Source organism: Triturus cristatus, chromosome 5_2 (genome assembly GCF_964204655.1).
Source record: "Triturus cristatus chromosome 5_2, aTriCri1.1, whole genome shotgun sequence".
In the NCBI taxonomy this organism is placed as follows: Eukaryota; Metazoa; Chordata; class Amphibia; order Caudata; family Salamandridae; genus Triturus; species Triturus cristatus.
Genome location: NC_140588.1, coordinates 216,841,189 through 216,858,513, shown reverse-complemented (window position 1 = coordinate 216,858,513; position 17,325 = coordinate 216,841,189). Strand labels below are relative to the sequence as shown.

Sequence of the window (17,325 nt, the reverse complement as noted above, 5' to 3'; positions counted from 1 at the left end):
CAGATCGCGCTCCCCCAGACGGGAGGGGCGTTCATCTGGATCACGGGCTCGTGATCATCCCTGGAAGCGGAGGACTCCATCATCGTCCTCTTTCTCCTCCTCCTCCAGGTCCTCCATCAGGGACTATTCACTCACGCTATCGGGCAGCCCAGTGTCCAGGGTCTCGCCCATTGACGACATCAACACTTACCAGGAGGTGTTGCAGCGGGGAGCGCAGAAGCTGGGGATTGAGATGTCTGTCCCCCAAGTCACCACGTCGGTGATTTTTGAAACACTTCACCAGAAGTCTGCCTCTCGTCCACTGCTGCCTTTGGTCCCAGGAATCATGGAACCAGTCATGGACACCTTTCTCACCCCGGCGACCGTCAAAGCGGTTCCGGCTCGTATCCTCAAAAAATACAAGCCAGCTACCTCTGACCCCGTCTTTGTGAAGATGGACCCGCCTGCGGACTCCGTCATAGTGGCAGCTGCAAGAAAGGGTCAGACGGCGTCGGCCTCCTCTTCCGTTCCTCCAGATAAGGAGAGCAGAACCCAGGACTCCTGGGGACGCAGGGCCTGCTCTTCCGCGGCGGCGTCCCTCAAAATCTCCAGCGCGGCGTCGCTTCTGGGCAGATACGATAGGGCTCTCTGGGACTCGATGGAGCGATTCAAGTCCAAGCTCCCCAAGGAGGACCAAAAGGACTTTGAGGAGATTGTTACTGAAGGGGCTCTGGTGGCTAATCAGTCGATTAGCACAGCGGCGGAGGGTGCGCTACTCTCAGCCCACTCTTACACACACGGCGTGTGCGCCAGGAGGTCGTCCTGGTTGCGGCTGACAGGGCTCAAGCCAGACGCACAGCAACGGATTTTAAACCTCCCGTTCTCTGGCAACTCCCTCTTCGGCACTCACACGGATGAGGAGATGGGGCGCATGAAAACTGAGCTGGACACCCTCAAAGCTGTGGGCTTGGAGAAGAAAAAGGAATTCAAGCGCCGTTTTCGACCCACCCAACGCAAGGGGCCTCAACAGAGGGTTCAAACCCCTCAGTGGTCTCAGAGCAAACCCCAAGGAAAATCGCAGTTTCGAGGCGGAAAGTCTGGCAGGGGCAGAGGTGGACACCAGCAACAGTCCTCCACTACCACAAGAGGAGGAAAGTCATGAGCTGTGGCTTCCTCTACGGCCGTTGCCCACTCCAGTGGGAGGAAGTGCGTCACAACATCTAGCAGAGTGGGACAGCATCACAAAAGATCGCTGGGTGCTGAATATACTGCGTCATGGATATGCGCTACGTTTTCGAGCGCGTCCCAGAGACATCCCGCCAAAGAGGTCCCGTCCTCACCACTTAAAACTGCTCCAACAGGAGGTGAGGGCCCTTCTGCAAAACAGGCCATCGCAAGAGTTCCTCCTTCGCAGGTCGGAAAAGGAGTGTACTCCCGGTACTTCCTGGTGCCCAAGAAAGATCAAGAGCACAAGTTTCGGCCGATTCTGGACCTTCGTCTCCTAAACAAAGTCATCGTCAAGGAGAAGTTCCGTATGTTGGCGCTTCACCAAATATGTCCACATCTGCAAGTCGGGGATTGGATGTGTTCGGTGGACCTCCAAGATGCGTACTTTCACATTGCAATAGCGAAACATCACCGCAGGTACCTGCGGTTTGTGGTTGGAAGCAAGCATTACCAGTACAAAGTCCTTCCATTCGGACTCAAGTCGGCTCCGCGAGTCTTCACCAAATGTATGGCAGTGGTGGCAGCCTGCCTACACAAGCGGGGTCTCTTCGTCTACCCGTACCTAGACGACTGGTTGCTGAAGGCTCCATCCCAGCAGCAGGTGAAGAAAGACTTCCAAATCTGTCTGAGACAGTTGCACGCTCTCGGCCTTCACGTCAACATGGCAAAGTCCGTGCAGCAGCCCACTCAGTCCATCCACTACCTTGGCTCCGTTCTGGACACAAGCGTGGGAAGAGCGTATCCTTCGGGGGAGAGACTGTCTTCAATGATGAGGAAATGCAGGCTTATGCAGCAGATGCGGAGGCCGTCAGCCCGGCAGGTAGCATCTCTGCTGGGTTCCATGGCGTCCTGCATTTTTCTAATTCCCAACGCCAGACTGCGAATGAGACCTTTGCAGCAAGCCCTGGAGGACCAATGGGATCAGTCCACAGGCCGTTGGGGAGATCGAATCTCTCTCTCTCCCAGGTGGCGAAATCTTCCCTAGCATGGTGGACTCGTCAGGACAATCTGTTGGTGGGAGTCCCGTTTCACCAGCCACTTCCGGTGCAATCGGTGGTGACGGATGCATCGCTGCAAGGTTGGGGGGCCCACATGGGGTGCCTCCAAATACAAGGTCGGTGGTCTGCAAAAGAACAGGGCTACCACATAAATATGCTAGAGCTTCGGGCAGTCCACCTTGCTCTAAAGGCGTTCCTCCCAGCAATCAAGACCGACTCAGTCCTGGTGCAGACCGACAACACCACGACTGTTTTACCTGAACAAACCGGGCGGGACTCGGTCACGCCCCCTCTCCCTGGAGGCGCAGGCGATCTGGCACTGGCTGCTCGCCCGGAACCTCTCGGTAGTGGCAGTGCACCTTCCAGGGGAGTTGAATATCAAGGCAGACGCACTCAGCAGGCACTTCGAAGATCAGCCCGACTGGGTGCTGCACGACGACGTGGTGGCAGACCTGTTCCGTTGTTGGGGTCGTCCAGACATCGATCTGTTTGCAGACGACGAAAATTCCAAATGCCACGCCTTCGCGTCCAGATTCCACCGTCCAGGGACCAGGGGGAATGCTCTTTTGATGGATTGGTCCGGGACATTTGCCTACGCCTTTCCGCCCCTGCCTCTGATTCCGAAGGTGGTATCCAAGCTGCTCAGATCCGACATGAAGATGATCCTCATAGCTCCGGACTGGCCGCGCCAGTGGTGGTACCCGGACCTTCTTCATCGCTCAGTTCGACCTCACAGGCGGCTGCCTTGCAGGCCGGACCTGCTGTCCAAGATGGGCGGGAGGATTCTGCATCCCAACCTTCCCTCACTGAACTTAACAGCATGGCTCCTGAGGTCCTGCAATACGGAAATTTAGGTCTACCACCTGACTGCATGCATATTCTCAAGGAAGCGAAGCGACCCTCCACAAGAGCGTCTTATGCGTTTAAGTGGAAGAGGTTCTTCATTTGGTGTAGGGAGAATCGCCTTAATCCTACAAAGGGGCAGGAGGACGTCATCCTTCCGTACCTCCTTCACTTAGCTAGATCAGGCTTGAAGTATGCATCCATCAGGGTCCATTTGTCTGCCATTACAGCTTACAGGAGGTCTCCCAGTCAACCTTCTTTTTTTCCAGATGCAGGTGGTCAAGGACTTCTTGCAGGGGTTGAAAAAAGTTTACCCCCCTGTTCGAAACCCTTCTCCTCCGTGGGAGTTGAACTTAGTGTTATCCAAGTTGATGGGCCCACCTTTTGAGCCGATCCACAAAGCTTCTTTACAGCATCTGTCGTGGAAGGCCGCTTTTCTGGTAGCCATTACATCGGCACGCATAGTAAGCGAAATCCAGGCTCTGTGTACTAAAGAGCCGTACACAGTTTTTCACCAGCACAAAGTGGTCTTAAGGGCACATCCATCTTTTCTCCCTAAGGTAGTGTCTGATTTTCATATTAATCAGTCCATTTCTCTGCCATCCTTCTTCCCGAACCCAGCGACCCCGGCTGAGCGGTCGCTCCACTCCTTAGACCTCAAGAGGGTACTTAAATTCTACCTGGCAAGTACCAGAGGCATTAGGAAGACGGATCAGCTGTTTGTCAACTATGGCGCCATGAGAACAGGCTTCCCAGCGGCTAAACGATCCATTTCCAGATGGATTGTTTCCTGCATTACCCTAGCCTACCAGCTGGCGAAAAGGCCCTTACCTTTGGCCCCTAAGGCTCATTCTACTAGGGGGAAAGCGGCCACAGTAGCTTTCTTGCATGACGTTCCAATGGCAGAGATCTGCAAGGCGGCCACTTGGAAATCGGTTCACACCTTTACCAGGCACTACTGCCTCGAATCCGATTCCAGGGCGGATGCCCAAGTAGGCCAAGCCTCCTTGAGGAACCTGTTTGGGTAGCTGGGTCTATCTGAGCATACTGTTCCCTCTCTGTTTTTCTTTCCTTTGCCCGCAGGGGGATGAGGTGAGGCTCGCTATTCTATTCTAATGCTTATGACTATTGATGAGGATCCCCTGGAAAAGAAGGATTAGTTACTTACCTGTAATCCTAGTTCTCTTCCAGGGGTATCCTCATCAAAGTCATAAGCAACCCTCCCGCCTCCCCGGGCAAAGGTGTGATAGTTTTCAGAGGTTATTATTTCTTTGTGCCATGACTTTTCAGTCTCCGCAAAGAACAACTGACCTAACTGCCACCCCTGAGGCATGATGGGAAGGTGGGGATCAGGTGTGCCTTAAAGGCACGGTGTCAGTTTTTTGCTATGAGTTAGCTTTTCAGTCTTTTTAGACTGGGTATTTGCAATGCAGCCTGGGAGCTTCCTATGCTTTCAGTGTTTTCTAAGAATTTCTGCTGTTTTCTAAGCATTAAAACAGTTTCCAAACAAGTTATAATGTTGTTTCTCATGTTTATAATGCTATTCTCTTATGTGTAGTGGAAATTACTTACAGCATGGTTCAGCTCTAGGGTTTATGGGCTGCAATTGCTTGTGTATACATATAGGTATGAATATATATATATGTGGGGCACATATAATATACTGTTTCCGGGATCCCGCACATGGGCGGGAATATTCTAATGCTTAGGACTTTGATGAGGATACCCCTGGAAGAGAACTAGGATTACAGGTAAGTAACTAATCCTTCCCACCCAGGCTCCTGAATCCACTTTCGGAGAATGGAAAGGTCTGAGCTGGGCGCTCTGGTATGTTAATGGACATTCAAAATCCTTTAAGCAAAGTCAGTATGATTTGGAGACTGCTGAAAAGAACGCGGGTTCTGTATATTCAACTTGAAGCTAATTTTTTCCAAAATGTTTATATTGGCATGGATAGCTGACCTAAATAAAGAAATTGTTGATGAATCGTGGAACTTTTAGACGAAAATATCCCAATCCCCACGATGACCACAAGAGGATACATATACCGTCTGTTAAAGATGGCTCTTTACCCCTGAAAGTCCTTCCCATATGTTTAAATGCTACTCCCCTTTTCGTTTTAGAGAAATTAACGACCGGGTTCAGTGTATCATATCTGGGCTTCTTGCTTAGTCATTATTACCTAGTAGATGGAAATATTGCCAAGAATCTAGCAGATCACAGGATTCTTAGCCCCTTTTAACTCCTTCATGTGCCTTTGGGGAAAATGTTGACCGGGACAGGTTATACTCCCTTTCATAATATCTGGGAAGGCTTATCAGCCACCTGTTGACAGTAGCATAATTTATGAAAGCTTAGGCCTGCTACAGCCCCACTGATTGTCATATTGTAGAACAGAGTATGGGACTGCTGCATAAATTAGGAATTCTCAGCAGTCCTAGCAGACAGGCTACCTTACTTTGAAGTAACTGGAACGTCTCATAGAACAATTGTAATCTCACAACAGACACATCAAATCACTGCTGAGGTATAGGATTGTCTTATGGACTGTTTATAACCAATGACAATGGGCTCCCTGCGTTCCTAAAGCAGCAGGGTGAACGGTAAATATGCGTTTGGAGTGAACAACTCAATGTGGCACCCTCACTGCATTAATTCTCATCTGTTAGAAAGCTGTGATTTAAAATGATTATTCTGCTATGTGTGTGTGTGCACAAATGGTGTTAAGCAATATCCACAAACAAAAGCTTTGACTCCATTTTAATAACCTGTACAACTTTACAAGAAAATGCTGCATTTGCTGGATTGCTCACGATACTGGTGTTATTGCATTTGAACAAATAAACAACATTTAAAAAAGGAAGAAACATTAAAATCACCTGCCCTTTCAGAGGCCTATTTATTGTCCCTGTGTAAAAGTTTAAAGCACAGCAGGATTTTAAAATTGCACCGTGGTAGCAGACATTAATCAAAGGACAACAAATGAGAACAAAGATGTCTGACTACAAGTCGTAGGTGTTCCAAGACATTTTTCCTGCTGGCTATCCTGCCTGGGGTGATTAGTGGTGTGTTCAACACCGTTTGTTTTTATATTCAGTTGTGGAAATTTTCTGCCATTATTTGTGTTTTTGTGCTATGGAGCATCATGTTCCCTCGAGGGTGTCTTTGGGCACAGCGCTGCCGTATAAAGCTACTTGACCATATGCATATCCCAGGTCACACATGGGTGCGTGTACCTCCAGTGTTGAATGGCAGGTGGTATATTCCCTAGCCTAGTCCGTGGGCTAAGAGCCTTCCCCGGGTGGTCTCTCTTCTGATTTTGCCAGGCTCCCTGGAAAGCTAGAATGTTGTTAAAAATCATCCTCAACAAAAGAACATGGCAAAAGATAGGCTTAAATGGCAGGACTGCTGGAGGCTGGCTGCGTCCCTTCCTCTTTTCAGAATAAATACAATGATAAAAGTAATGTGCTGCTGTAAAAGAAACGGGAGATAGCCTCCAATGTAAGTAACTGGATTCAAAGTAAAATTACGCATCCCAGTCCCACAAAATGAGAAACTGCACATAGGTCTGATGGGGTGTATATATACATAACCCGAAATTAGACATGCTGCAGTGTCTCGAGGGTCAGCTATCTTCAATCACCCCTCACCACTGTTGCATGCCAATGCATCCTTTATTGATGTCTCCATGTCATTCTACTGTGTTGCCTCTTAACAGCCACACTCCTATTTCCCTCTAGAACATTGAAGCTAAACTGTAGAACAGCACAGGACAACTATCTATAGTAAAGAGAGAGTGCCATCCATAAAAGGAGGAATTGTGTAACTGCTCTAGATATTGGGCTTCCGAGCTTATTGGCTTAAATGCTCTCTTCTTAGTGTGGTGCAGCGTTAGTTGGACTATGATCCTGAAAAAATCTTTAGACATTTTACAGTGTTGAAATACTTCTGCTCTCTAAACGTGTGTACACCTCTTATTAACTTGTGTTTTGTTTACTTGGAAATGACCATTTAGTGTTCTAGATCAATTGAAAACCTTTCTTCTTCACATGAAAGGCGCTTAATCATAATTTGTTTTCTTTTTTTTTGTCTAGGTGAAAGGCCATTTAAATGCAATCAGTGTGAAAAAGCTTTTAACCAAAAGGGGGCATTAGCGACTCACTTAATCAAGCACACTGGGGAAAAACCACACTCTTGTATGTTTTGCCCTGCAGCTTTCTCGCAAAAAGGCAATCTTCAGTCTCATATACAGAGAGTTCATTCTGAGGTAAAAACAATCAATTTTAAGGTGCAATACTTGTTAAATATTCAGAGCAGTAAATCCAAAGAGTACATTGTTGCATTCCATACACTACACTGTGCATCATTCTGTTTTCATCTATGGAGAATACAACGTATTGGTATTGGTAGAATTATCAAGGTACACTACTTTGTTTCATGTGAGGTTTTTTTCTTGGTACTGCAATGGTCTGTTTTGACCGTGTATTTTCTGTACTGATCACAGTACTTTGCCGCAGGTTTCCTAGTTCCCTAGAAGATACTGCACTTCATTTGACAATCTACCTGCTCTTTTGTACTCCATACTCTGCGATATTAGCTTGGATGAGCAGTCCAGGCTTACTCGAGGCGGTATCGATAGGTTTGGACCCAACACTTTGATCTAACATGGTAAAATAGATATCTTGTCAGAACTGTTGAGAAATAAAACTGATCTATATTTACATGTGGGACATGCGAGTTATACTGGAACTTGGAGAATTACAGCATGTGGGGCCAAGGCTCTGTAATTAAATGTTTATGCTGTTTACTTTGTGTGTGAACAGTGATCTCTTCAGCAATTCATTTGTCTGTTGTCTAACCTCAGTAACCTCAGACTATTCTCCAACACATCAGCTTGATGAATGAATTTTTACAAGATGTCCTAGGTACTCTGACATTCAAATGGATCCACCAGTTGACACCGTGTTGCGAATTTGACTCCAATGACTCCTCCAAATGTTATGTCACTGAGCTGTATACAATCCCACCCTGCTCTCTGTTCCCTTCTGCACCCATTGACGTTGAATTTGATTTACTCTTGAGTGGAATTCTCTTTCTAAATTACACATGCAGTGCATTTTAGGGAAAGATGTAGCTTCCCATGATATCGGGTTCTAAAGTAGTTGACCCTACTACAATCCGAGGTCCATTTCGGGTCCCCGTGACGCCTGGTGCTTTCAGGTATTGTCCAAGTTTTTGTTTCATGCTTTTGAAAGCCATCAAAAGGCGTAAGGAAAATCCTTTGATGATAGAGTCTGGGATTAACTACAAAGGAATCGCTTCTCCTGGTCCAGATCCCATACTCTATAAAGGTCCAGGGTGAAAGTTGTATCTTCTAAAATGCTCTCCTTCATTAAATATGTAAAATACAGAATGAAGGACTCTTCTTCTGATGTTGCTCCTGTCTGCAGCCCATTTTCCGACTCGGATCTCGATGTCTTCCTCGCTGTTGATCTCCCATCCTGGATGACATAAGCCTGTTATCTCGTAGCCACTGCTTCTGGGCCCAATTCCAACTTTTCCAACTCTTAGTGCTTAAGCAGCAACATTTATCCAGGCCTTGTTGGTTGTGTTTCATCCTCTGGCTCCTGCTGGCTTGTTCACCTTTGGGCCACAAGGTGGCTACGAGATCCTTGGCCATGCCTCTGCTGGCAGCTTCAACCCTAGTTCCAGTCGACCCTGTGGATATTCATACAGCTTTTCAATTCTGGAAACACTTGCCTTACCTCCTAAGGCCTTGCGAGGTCCTCTGGCATGGGTGCTGATTTTCGAAGTCTTCCACAAGCCCACTCCAGATCCAATATCGAAAGTCCTTAGATTCAAGACCACGGATTAGCAATGACCAGTGTCTCCTCTCACAAGTATTGCCAAGTTAACTTGCGGTCTGTTATCATGCTGCCAGTGTAGCAAGGTGGTCTTGGTCCCAATATTATTTTCCCTGGGTCTTGTGGTATTGAGGAATCCCTACAATTCCCTACTCACCCTTTACGTTTTATGCAGAAAGTGGTAAGTATAGGTCAATTCCCACCAATCTGTAAAGTGTTATCCTTCTCGTTATAGCCCCTACAACAGTTGCAACTAATTGTTGAGGATATGTGATGTCATATAGTTGAGGTGTAGTACCAATCATAGAGTAGTCAACGTCTTTGATTCTCATTTAGAAACAACTCTTTATATTATTCCAGAGGGTATTCCAGTTCCGTGTGATTCCCTATGTAGATTTAGTTTTGCAATTTATTGTGGTGGAACCAATGGTAAAGACTCCTAGGAGCTAGTAATGGAGCCGCCCTGTTCTCTTCTGAGGTCTCTTCTCTCATTGTGGGGTGCATCACCCAAAGAATAACTTGAGCATAATGTTAGCATTCAGTTTTATTGAGGTTTAAGTTTAGTTTACTCTGAGTAAAAGATTTGACAGTGCCTTTCCAGCACCTATCAGAAATTAGTTTACCTCATCCCTCCCTCCATGTATAGCCTATATTGTAATGTCAGGATTATGGTGGATCTGGATATGTGGGACAGGCTTTTTAAGTAAGGCCTTGCCTCACTGCTGTTTTATCACAAGTTGTAAATGACATTGCTTAGCAGTAAATAGTATGCAACCTTAATCATTTCTCCAACTATAATATTCCACCAACACTCTTTTCAACACTGTTTTCTTCATGTGTGTCCAAATCGTGTCTGTTTTAGATTTGACCAATCCAGTACCACCCTTACCAGTGGCACATCGCAAACTAGGACATCAATTTTTTCATGTAAAATATTAAATGCAGTGTTAAAGCCTTTCAGAGAAACTGGGCTGAACCCTCATCACTGGGACCTTTAGGATTTTAACTTCCTCTGTTAGTTTTCACAGCATTAATTTCCTTCATCCCGACATGCAAACAAAACTAGTTTTAGTACTTCTGATTCAATTGTTATACTTCAAACTTCCCCAGCTGGAAGGCTCATTACTAAGGGCAACTCGCTCTGGAGACAATGGAAATTGATGTATGGGCCCTCTCTGTAAGTGTTTTACTACAGATGTCTAACTGTTAAGAACTATCTTTACAGTAGAACAGCTATGGTTGATCATTTGCCATTGTGAGAAATCTAGGCACCAGACCAGCCTTCTCCTAGTCCTGCAGAAAAAACTATCAAGTGATACTAGAAAGATTGGTACTGTCTGTCTTTTAACCTTCTCGACTAGCTGGATGACTTAGCTACTGTGAGTCTACAAAGCCTGGCTGGCCAAGGTAAACCAATTCCAGTATTACATTTTTTTTTTTTAAAGAATTAGTTTTATTATATTGCAGATAGTTAGGCAGTACATTACAAACAGACTTCAATAAATTTTGTCTGGTTGGAGCCCTCCACTCCTGGCATTCCTATTATGCGCACATTAAAGCGATGTGAGGGGCCTTCCGCATCTTCGGCTCTATCATGGATAACAGAGATCTGTTTAAGTTCAGAAATTGCTGTGGAGTGTGAATCCTGCACCAGGGCCAATGTAGACAGAGCAGTTTCAACTGCCATCACCTTTTCGGAGCGTTTGCGATGGTCATCATGAAGGATCCCAAAATCGGTTGACAAGGCATCTATGCGAGTCTCCAATTTCCTTGAGTATCGCATCCTGTTTACTAATGAGTGCGCAAAGTGTGTAGGTAGGACACAGTCATCAAGGGTACGGGAAGAGGAGCCATCCCAGAGGCTGTGTTGCTGTATGATTTTCCACCTTGTTTCTGTATGAATTTCATGGAGTTAGTGCGCCCCATGGTAACAATAGTAGAAGTATAAACTGATCAAAGAACTAGTGAAGTTTAAGTCGGTGAGCCAAGTGGGACAGTCGTAAGTGCTGCAGAAAATCCCACTGGGCGGCGCGAGAAATCCAGCCAGGTCACTTGCTATGCCACCGTATTACTAGGAAGCACCACGTGGAAACACTGCAGATGGAACACAATCAGTTCAACCCCAAGGCTGGTAAGAAGAGGTGGAGTGGTTTCGGATCCCAGAAGAAAGGCCATGGTCCAGACCCCACCAAGTAGCAGGGGTCACTTCCTCAGTGACATATGCGCAAGTCCCAGTATTCAGAAAAATACGGCAGGTAGCAGAAAGACAGGTGCAATCAGCGGGGGACAGGGTCCTCTCATTGGTGTCCATCTCCTAGAGCTCAAAGACGATGGTGTCGCACATGAACCTTGGATGGCCCAGCAATAGTCTATAGGACTCCGTGACACCAGAGCCAAGGCTGGTCAGGGGCGGTCGGGGGCAATATGCTACCCCTACTCCCAGGATCCTCCCCCTCCTTCCCTCTGAGGCAATGCAGGCCTAGAGCAGGTGCATCAGGGGTGGGCCATCATCATTACAGACCGACAACACAGGAGACATCAGCAACATGGGGGCACAGGGAGCAGCTACAGTGCCTCGGGGGTGGACCGCCAGTGGTATGTGCATCCAGCGTGGACCGAGACACTGCTCTCCTCACCTGAAGGGGACCCCTCCAGCACGCAGTCCTCCGTTTCGCCTCAAGGCAGAAGTCGATATAGCTGAAGCCGAATGCAGGCCACCAGCTAAGGCCCCACTCCAGCACACAGTCCCTGGCCTAGCGTCCTAGGCGTGGGGGGGGCTTCCCACTGGCCCACGGTCCGGGGCCTTGGTTGGCAATCACCACAAGCCCTGTAGAGTCCCAGTAAAACAGCGTTCACCGCTGCAGTCCAGCAGCGTGCACAGTATGTGATAGGGCCTCCGGTTGCCACTCTCACACTACAGGAGACCTGTCACTGCAGTACCACTGCACTCCACCACCAAACCGGCGGCACCACCTCAGTTCCCCGCACCCATCCTCACTAGTATCGCCGGCTGAATACATCTACTACTGACGCGGGGGAGCTGACTCCACTCCCACGGACTGGAAGCATATCTGATGGTGGCAGCCAAGTCACCGAGGCGGTCCAGGGGTAGCATTGTGGGTCACTAGTGGCAATCGCCAACAGTGAGACTGCAACCTGGGTGAGTAGATAATCCCATGCTTGTTCGGTCGTAATAGTGTCAGTGGAGGGTGTTGCTCGTTCGCATCAGGTCGCACCGTTAGGCAGCGCACCACACGTCCACCCCTGCTAGAGCCTCGCAGCATGTTGATTGTGGCAACAAACCGGGATACAAATTGTGCAGCAGGCACTCCAGAGGCTCCTTTTTATTATAGTATATTGGTCTACATTTAGCCTACAGTAACATTGGCAAATGGTTCAGGATTCCCACTCACCTGGCGGGAACTCTATCGCCATCTTCATTGGTTGGACATGCTTCCATCCCTTTGGAAAATTTGTTAAGAAATTCAGCAACTCCGCTGCCTAAATAAGCCTCATTGACTTAAAATCTGAGGCAGCCATGATGCACACCAAGCAGAGCATAGCCCCCTGCCCCACATCACCTCTCTCCAAGAATTGCAAGGGACTTGTTACTAAGAAACCAGATGCAGAATAATGACCCTGGGCCCACAGACAAATTAGGCAAGATCCTGGATGCAGTCATCATAAATCGGTACTCAGTAGCACAGTGACTGTACATCTAGGCCTATTACGAGTGACCCTGTAGAAAATACGCCTTTTCTGCATTGTCGCCACCAAATTTCACCTTTTTCTGGACCCTATATTTTTGCTGGCTTTATAACGCTGTGCTTTTTAACCCTGCTAACCAGTGACAAAGTGCCTGTGCTACCCCTTTAAACCTGGTTGAATTGGCATATTCCTTATTAGTATGTTTAACTTGCCTATAAGTTCCTAGTATATGCTGGAAACTGTGCCCAGGGCCTGTGAGTTAAATGTTACTAGTGGACTGCAGCACCTATTGTGCCATCCACTACAGTGACAGTGTAAAATATGGCATTAGGCCTACCATTGTAGCCTGCCTATGGTAATTTAAAAATGTCAATGCAACGTCAAAATCTATATGTGTGGTTAAAACTTGCGTTTCAAATATTAAGTCACCCTTATGTAGGCCTTGACGCATACAAGTCAGGGTGCATAGTATATAAAAGTAAGGCCTGTTGAAATGTAATGTTAATATGTCCTTACAGTGACTAGCTCCCCAATAGATATTTAGGTCTCGCCTGACCCAGCGCATGCGCTGGTCTGGCGAGACTTATTGCGAGGGCTCCAAAAAGTGCTACCAGGCCAGCCTAGAGCTACAGTGCATGTGCGGGGGTGCGCGCGCCGCGCTTTACCGCGCTTTACCGCGCTTTACCGCGCTTTACCGCGCTTTACCGCGATTACTTTCACTTTCGTGGCTTGTTTGATCGCGATCACTTTCACTTCCGCTTTGCATAGCCAATAGGTCTCGCTTTTGGGACCTTATAAGTATTTAGTTATGCAACTGTTGCATGGGTAAACACTTATAAGGTCCCAAAGGCGAGACCTATTGGCTATGCCAATGCTTGTTTACACTGTGGCAGACCTAGCAGTCGTATGTAGAAACTAAAAGTACAGAATGAAAACGGTAATACGGTATTCCAGGTATGGGACAAGCTGAATCAATAATTAAACAGCTAATTTTTATTAATTATTAAAAATCCAATTGAATGGTAAAGTTGGACTTTTAATAAGTATTAAGGAAAAGTAACTTTTAGAAAGTTAACATTTCCTGGAGTATGATTTGCATTTGCCCTCTGACTTCTAGCCAGGGATTAGCATTTGGATGGGTGTGAAAAAAGTGTGAAATGGTTCTCAGGAGAAAACAATATCTTGACCCAGCCTCTCCGAGTGTGAGCGTCCATTTCCCATTATAGTGTAAAAATCTGCGTGAATGTCAAATCCTTGTTCACATGTCTGCTCAATGTACATAGAACACTTTGGGATGCACTTGAACACGATGTAAAAACAATTCTTGTTTGGTTTCTGGAAAACCCTACTTTTGTTCTATCCGATTTCAAAGATTACCATAGTACACATACCCCCAGCCTTTAGAGCCTAAGTTGAGTGTGTACCATCTTGAAAAGGCCCAAAGTGAGTAGGTTGGCCACGTTGGTTAGGGCTTGTCCAGGAGTCATTTCTGTCCACTACCTTGTGCCAGGGATCAAGGTTTCACCTCCTGGCACCTACTTCAGAACACGTCTTGCACATGCATTAGATCAGAAGTAAACCCTTGGACCTGATGAAGGACAGAAGAGGATTCTCTGACCTGAGAGGAGCCCTGAAGGTCATGTACCCACAAAAAAGAAGCGGACCCCAAAGGTCATATGACTGATCTCCTATTAATGTTACAGGGACACAAATAACTACCGAAGTCCTTTTCCTTCAACTGCCCTGCTGGCCGGTGGCAATTGGATCTGGTCTGCACCCCTCTTTTTCCCTGTGCCAGACACCCTGTGAGTCTCTAAGTTCCTCTCCTGAGGTCTGGGGGGGGGGGGATTTAGAAGTGTACTCCTATGGTGGTTTGGGACTTAAAGAACTAAATTTAGAAGGTAAAATCTCTGGCCACACAGAACACCCTGTGGTTCCTCATACCCATAACAGGACACTAACCATGTAGGTCCAATGACGTATGTTCATTGACCCAACAGTCCAAATAGATTAAACTGAGCTGTTGGGTGCTCCTTTGGTGGTTTGGGACTTAAAGAACTAAATTCAGAACGTAAAATCTTGGGCCAGACAGTACACCCTGTGGTTCCTCATACCCATTACAGGACACTAACCATGTGGGTCCTGTGGCGTATGTTCATTGACCCAACAGTCCAAATAGATTAAACTGAGCTGTTGGGTTCACCACCTCCAAAGATATCGATAGGCAGTATGTGCCGGCACATTCACTCGCCTTCAACTATAGTTCGTTGCAGGCAGTGACAGCCATTCCGCAGTTGCAGCTGAGACCCTAATCCTCTCAGGGTGCAGCAACAGTTTACTTTGAGAGCATCACAGTAGAAAATAGCCAGGAGGGGTTCCGCCGCAACCCATGTGAGAAAGTGCCCCTTTTTGCATAGTTGCCACCCCCCAACTTTTGCCTAATGTTGATGCACTTTGACTGAGTGTGCCCTGGATTTCTGCCAACCAGGTACCCAGGGCCTATGTTCTTTCTCTAAACTGTACTGTTACAAAACCCATTTGACAACTCTCTGGCCACATGGGAAGACCTGTAAGAGCTGCAGCACTTTTCGTGCCACGCTTAGAGGCCCTGGAGATAGATAGATAGATAGATAGATAGATAGATAGATATATATATATATAGATATATATATATATATATAGATATATATATATATATATATATATATATATATATATATATATATATTACATATATATATTACATGTATATATTACCTACTGGCGGTTGCCAGTAGGTAGTTATAGTTAGGACCACGTTTCCATAGGAAATCCGCAACATTCTATTTTGAATAACTTTGGCGCCGGTCGACGAATCCTCGCGAATTTTTCAAAATAGATGGGGCGCTACGCTCCGCTCCTACCCTGAAAGTCTCGGGGGGATTCGTCAAGCGGGGGCTGAGATAAAAGGGGGGTCCCAAAACGCGTTTTTCCCATGCATTTTTCCATAGGACCTTTAGACACAGCTACAGCCCGAACGGCTGAACAGAATTACTAGAAATTTGGCAGAGAGGTAGTCCTCAGGTCAAGGAAGTGCCTTTTGTAGGTTTGGTGTAAATCTGTTCAGTAGATTCTGAGAAAATAGCCTTTAAATCAATATATATATCTGAGCCAGCTTACGGTGCGCTTACGGTACGCTTACCGTACGCGTACGGTGGCGTGCGCGAGCGCGATTCTGATTGGCTCTTAGATCTTAGTAAACATTCGAATCGGCCGAAACCAGGAAGCGGCGGCCGCCATTTTCTCTCTCGCACTGAGAGTGTGGATTAAAATACAAAGCACAAAAACATGTAAAGGGGCTGTTTGGACAGCTCCAAAACACCTAGCCATGTTGAGGGAGTCCCCAAAGATCCCCCAAGGCCAAAAACGGAATTTTTATTTTTTCGCTAATTTCGCCGATTACGCTTACCGTACGCGTACGGTAAAAAAATATTTAAAAAAAAAAATTATCCACACTCTCCCCACCCCGTGTGCAAATGGTGCCCGAAGGGCACCATTTGTGCATGGCTAAAAACCTTATGTGAAAAATTTAAATATTACCTTTCAAAACGAAGTGCATCATATGTCCTCCATGTGCGCACGGTGCGCGAAGCGCATCGTGCGTACATGGCCCATCTAGCGTAACGTGGGCACGCGGTGCGCGTAGCGCACCGCGTGCCCACCGTGCGTGCACGGCACTAACTGCGTAAACTGGGCGCGCGGTGCGCGAAGCGCATTGCGTGCTCACTGTGCGCGCACGGTGCGCGAAGCGCACCGTGCGCGCACGGAACGAACTGCGTTAAGTGGGCGCGCACGCCACGAATGGCGTAAAGTAACTTAGCATTTAAAAAACCGTACAAATTCACTGAAAAAACCATAGGTTTCACACACGTTATAGTTAGGAATTAGCATTTAAAAAACCTTGCAAATTCACTGAAAAAACCATAGGTTTCACACATGTTATAGTTAGCGGAAATTTTACTGATAAAAAACCAATGAAATTCCCCCGTTATAGTTAGTGCAGGCAACTATAACTCACGCGACCGCAATCTTCTGCTGATGACATATGTGTCTTTATGAAAAAAAAATATTTGTAATATATGTATAGCTAAAAATTTATGGAAGAAGACATGGGCAAATAAGTGTCTAAATACAGTATTAGCATCAGCAGAGGATTGCGGTCGCGTGAGTTATAGTTGCCTGCACTAACTATAACGGGGGAATTTCATTGGTTTTTTATCAGTAAAATTTCCACTAACTATAACATGTGTGAAACCTATGGTTTTTTCAGTGAATATATATATATATATATCCCCCCCCCGTGTTTTGGAGCAAAGTGAAGAGTCGGCATGGCACATCCCTGTGTGCCATGCCTACAAACCACTGTCCTGGCATTGGTAAGCCACCCCTGTAGCGGGGTGCACTATACCACTGGTGATAGTACAAGTGCATGAGCCCATTACCCCTGCAGTGGCTAAGTCCATTCTTTGACATTGTAAGTGCAGTAAAGCTGTAAAGAATATATGGTTTGGGAGTTTGTCATGACGAATTCCATAGCAACATATTGGCTTTACTGAAACCTGGGAAGTTTGATATCAAACTTCTCAGCACGTTAAACCCACACTGATGCCAGTGTGGGATTTATTGAAAAATGCACTCGGAGGTCATCTTAGAGATGCCCCCTGAAA

General features: G+C 46.6%; 1 protein-coding gene across 3 annotated transcripts in view; it reads left to right on the top strand.

Annotated features, from left to right (window-relative positions):
* ZNF236 (zinc finger protein 236) overlaps positions 1–17,325 on the top strand; it is a 1,017,074-nt gene that overhangs the window by 132,548 nt on the left and 867,201 nt on the right. For all 3 annotated transcript variants that reach the window (XM_085606997.1, XM_085606996.1, XM_085606998.1), the window contains exon 6: positions 7,142–7,314. In XM_085606997.1, the coding sequence (XP_085463123.1) occupies positions 7,142–7,314 (173 nt within the window). The remainder of the gene's footprint in view (positions 1–7,141; positions 7,315–17,325) is intronic.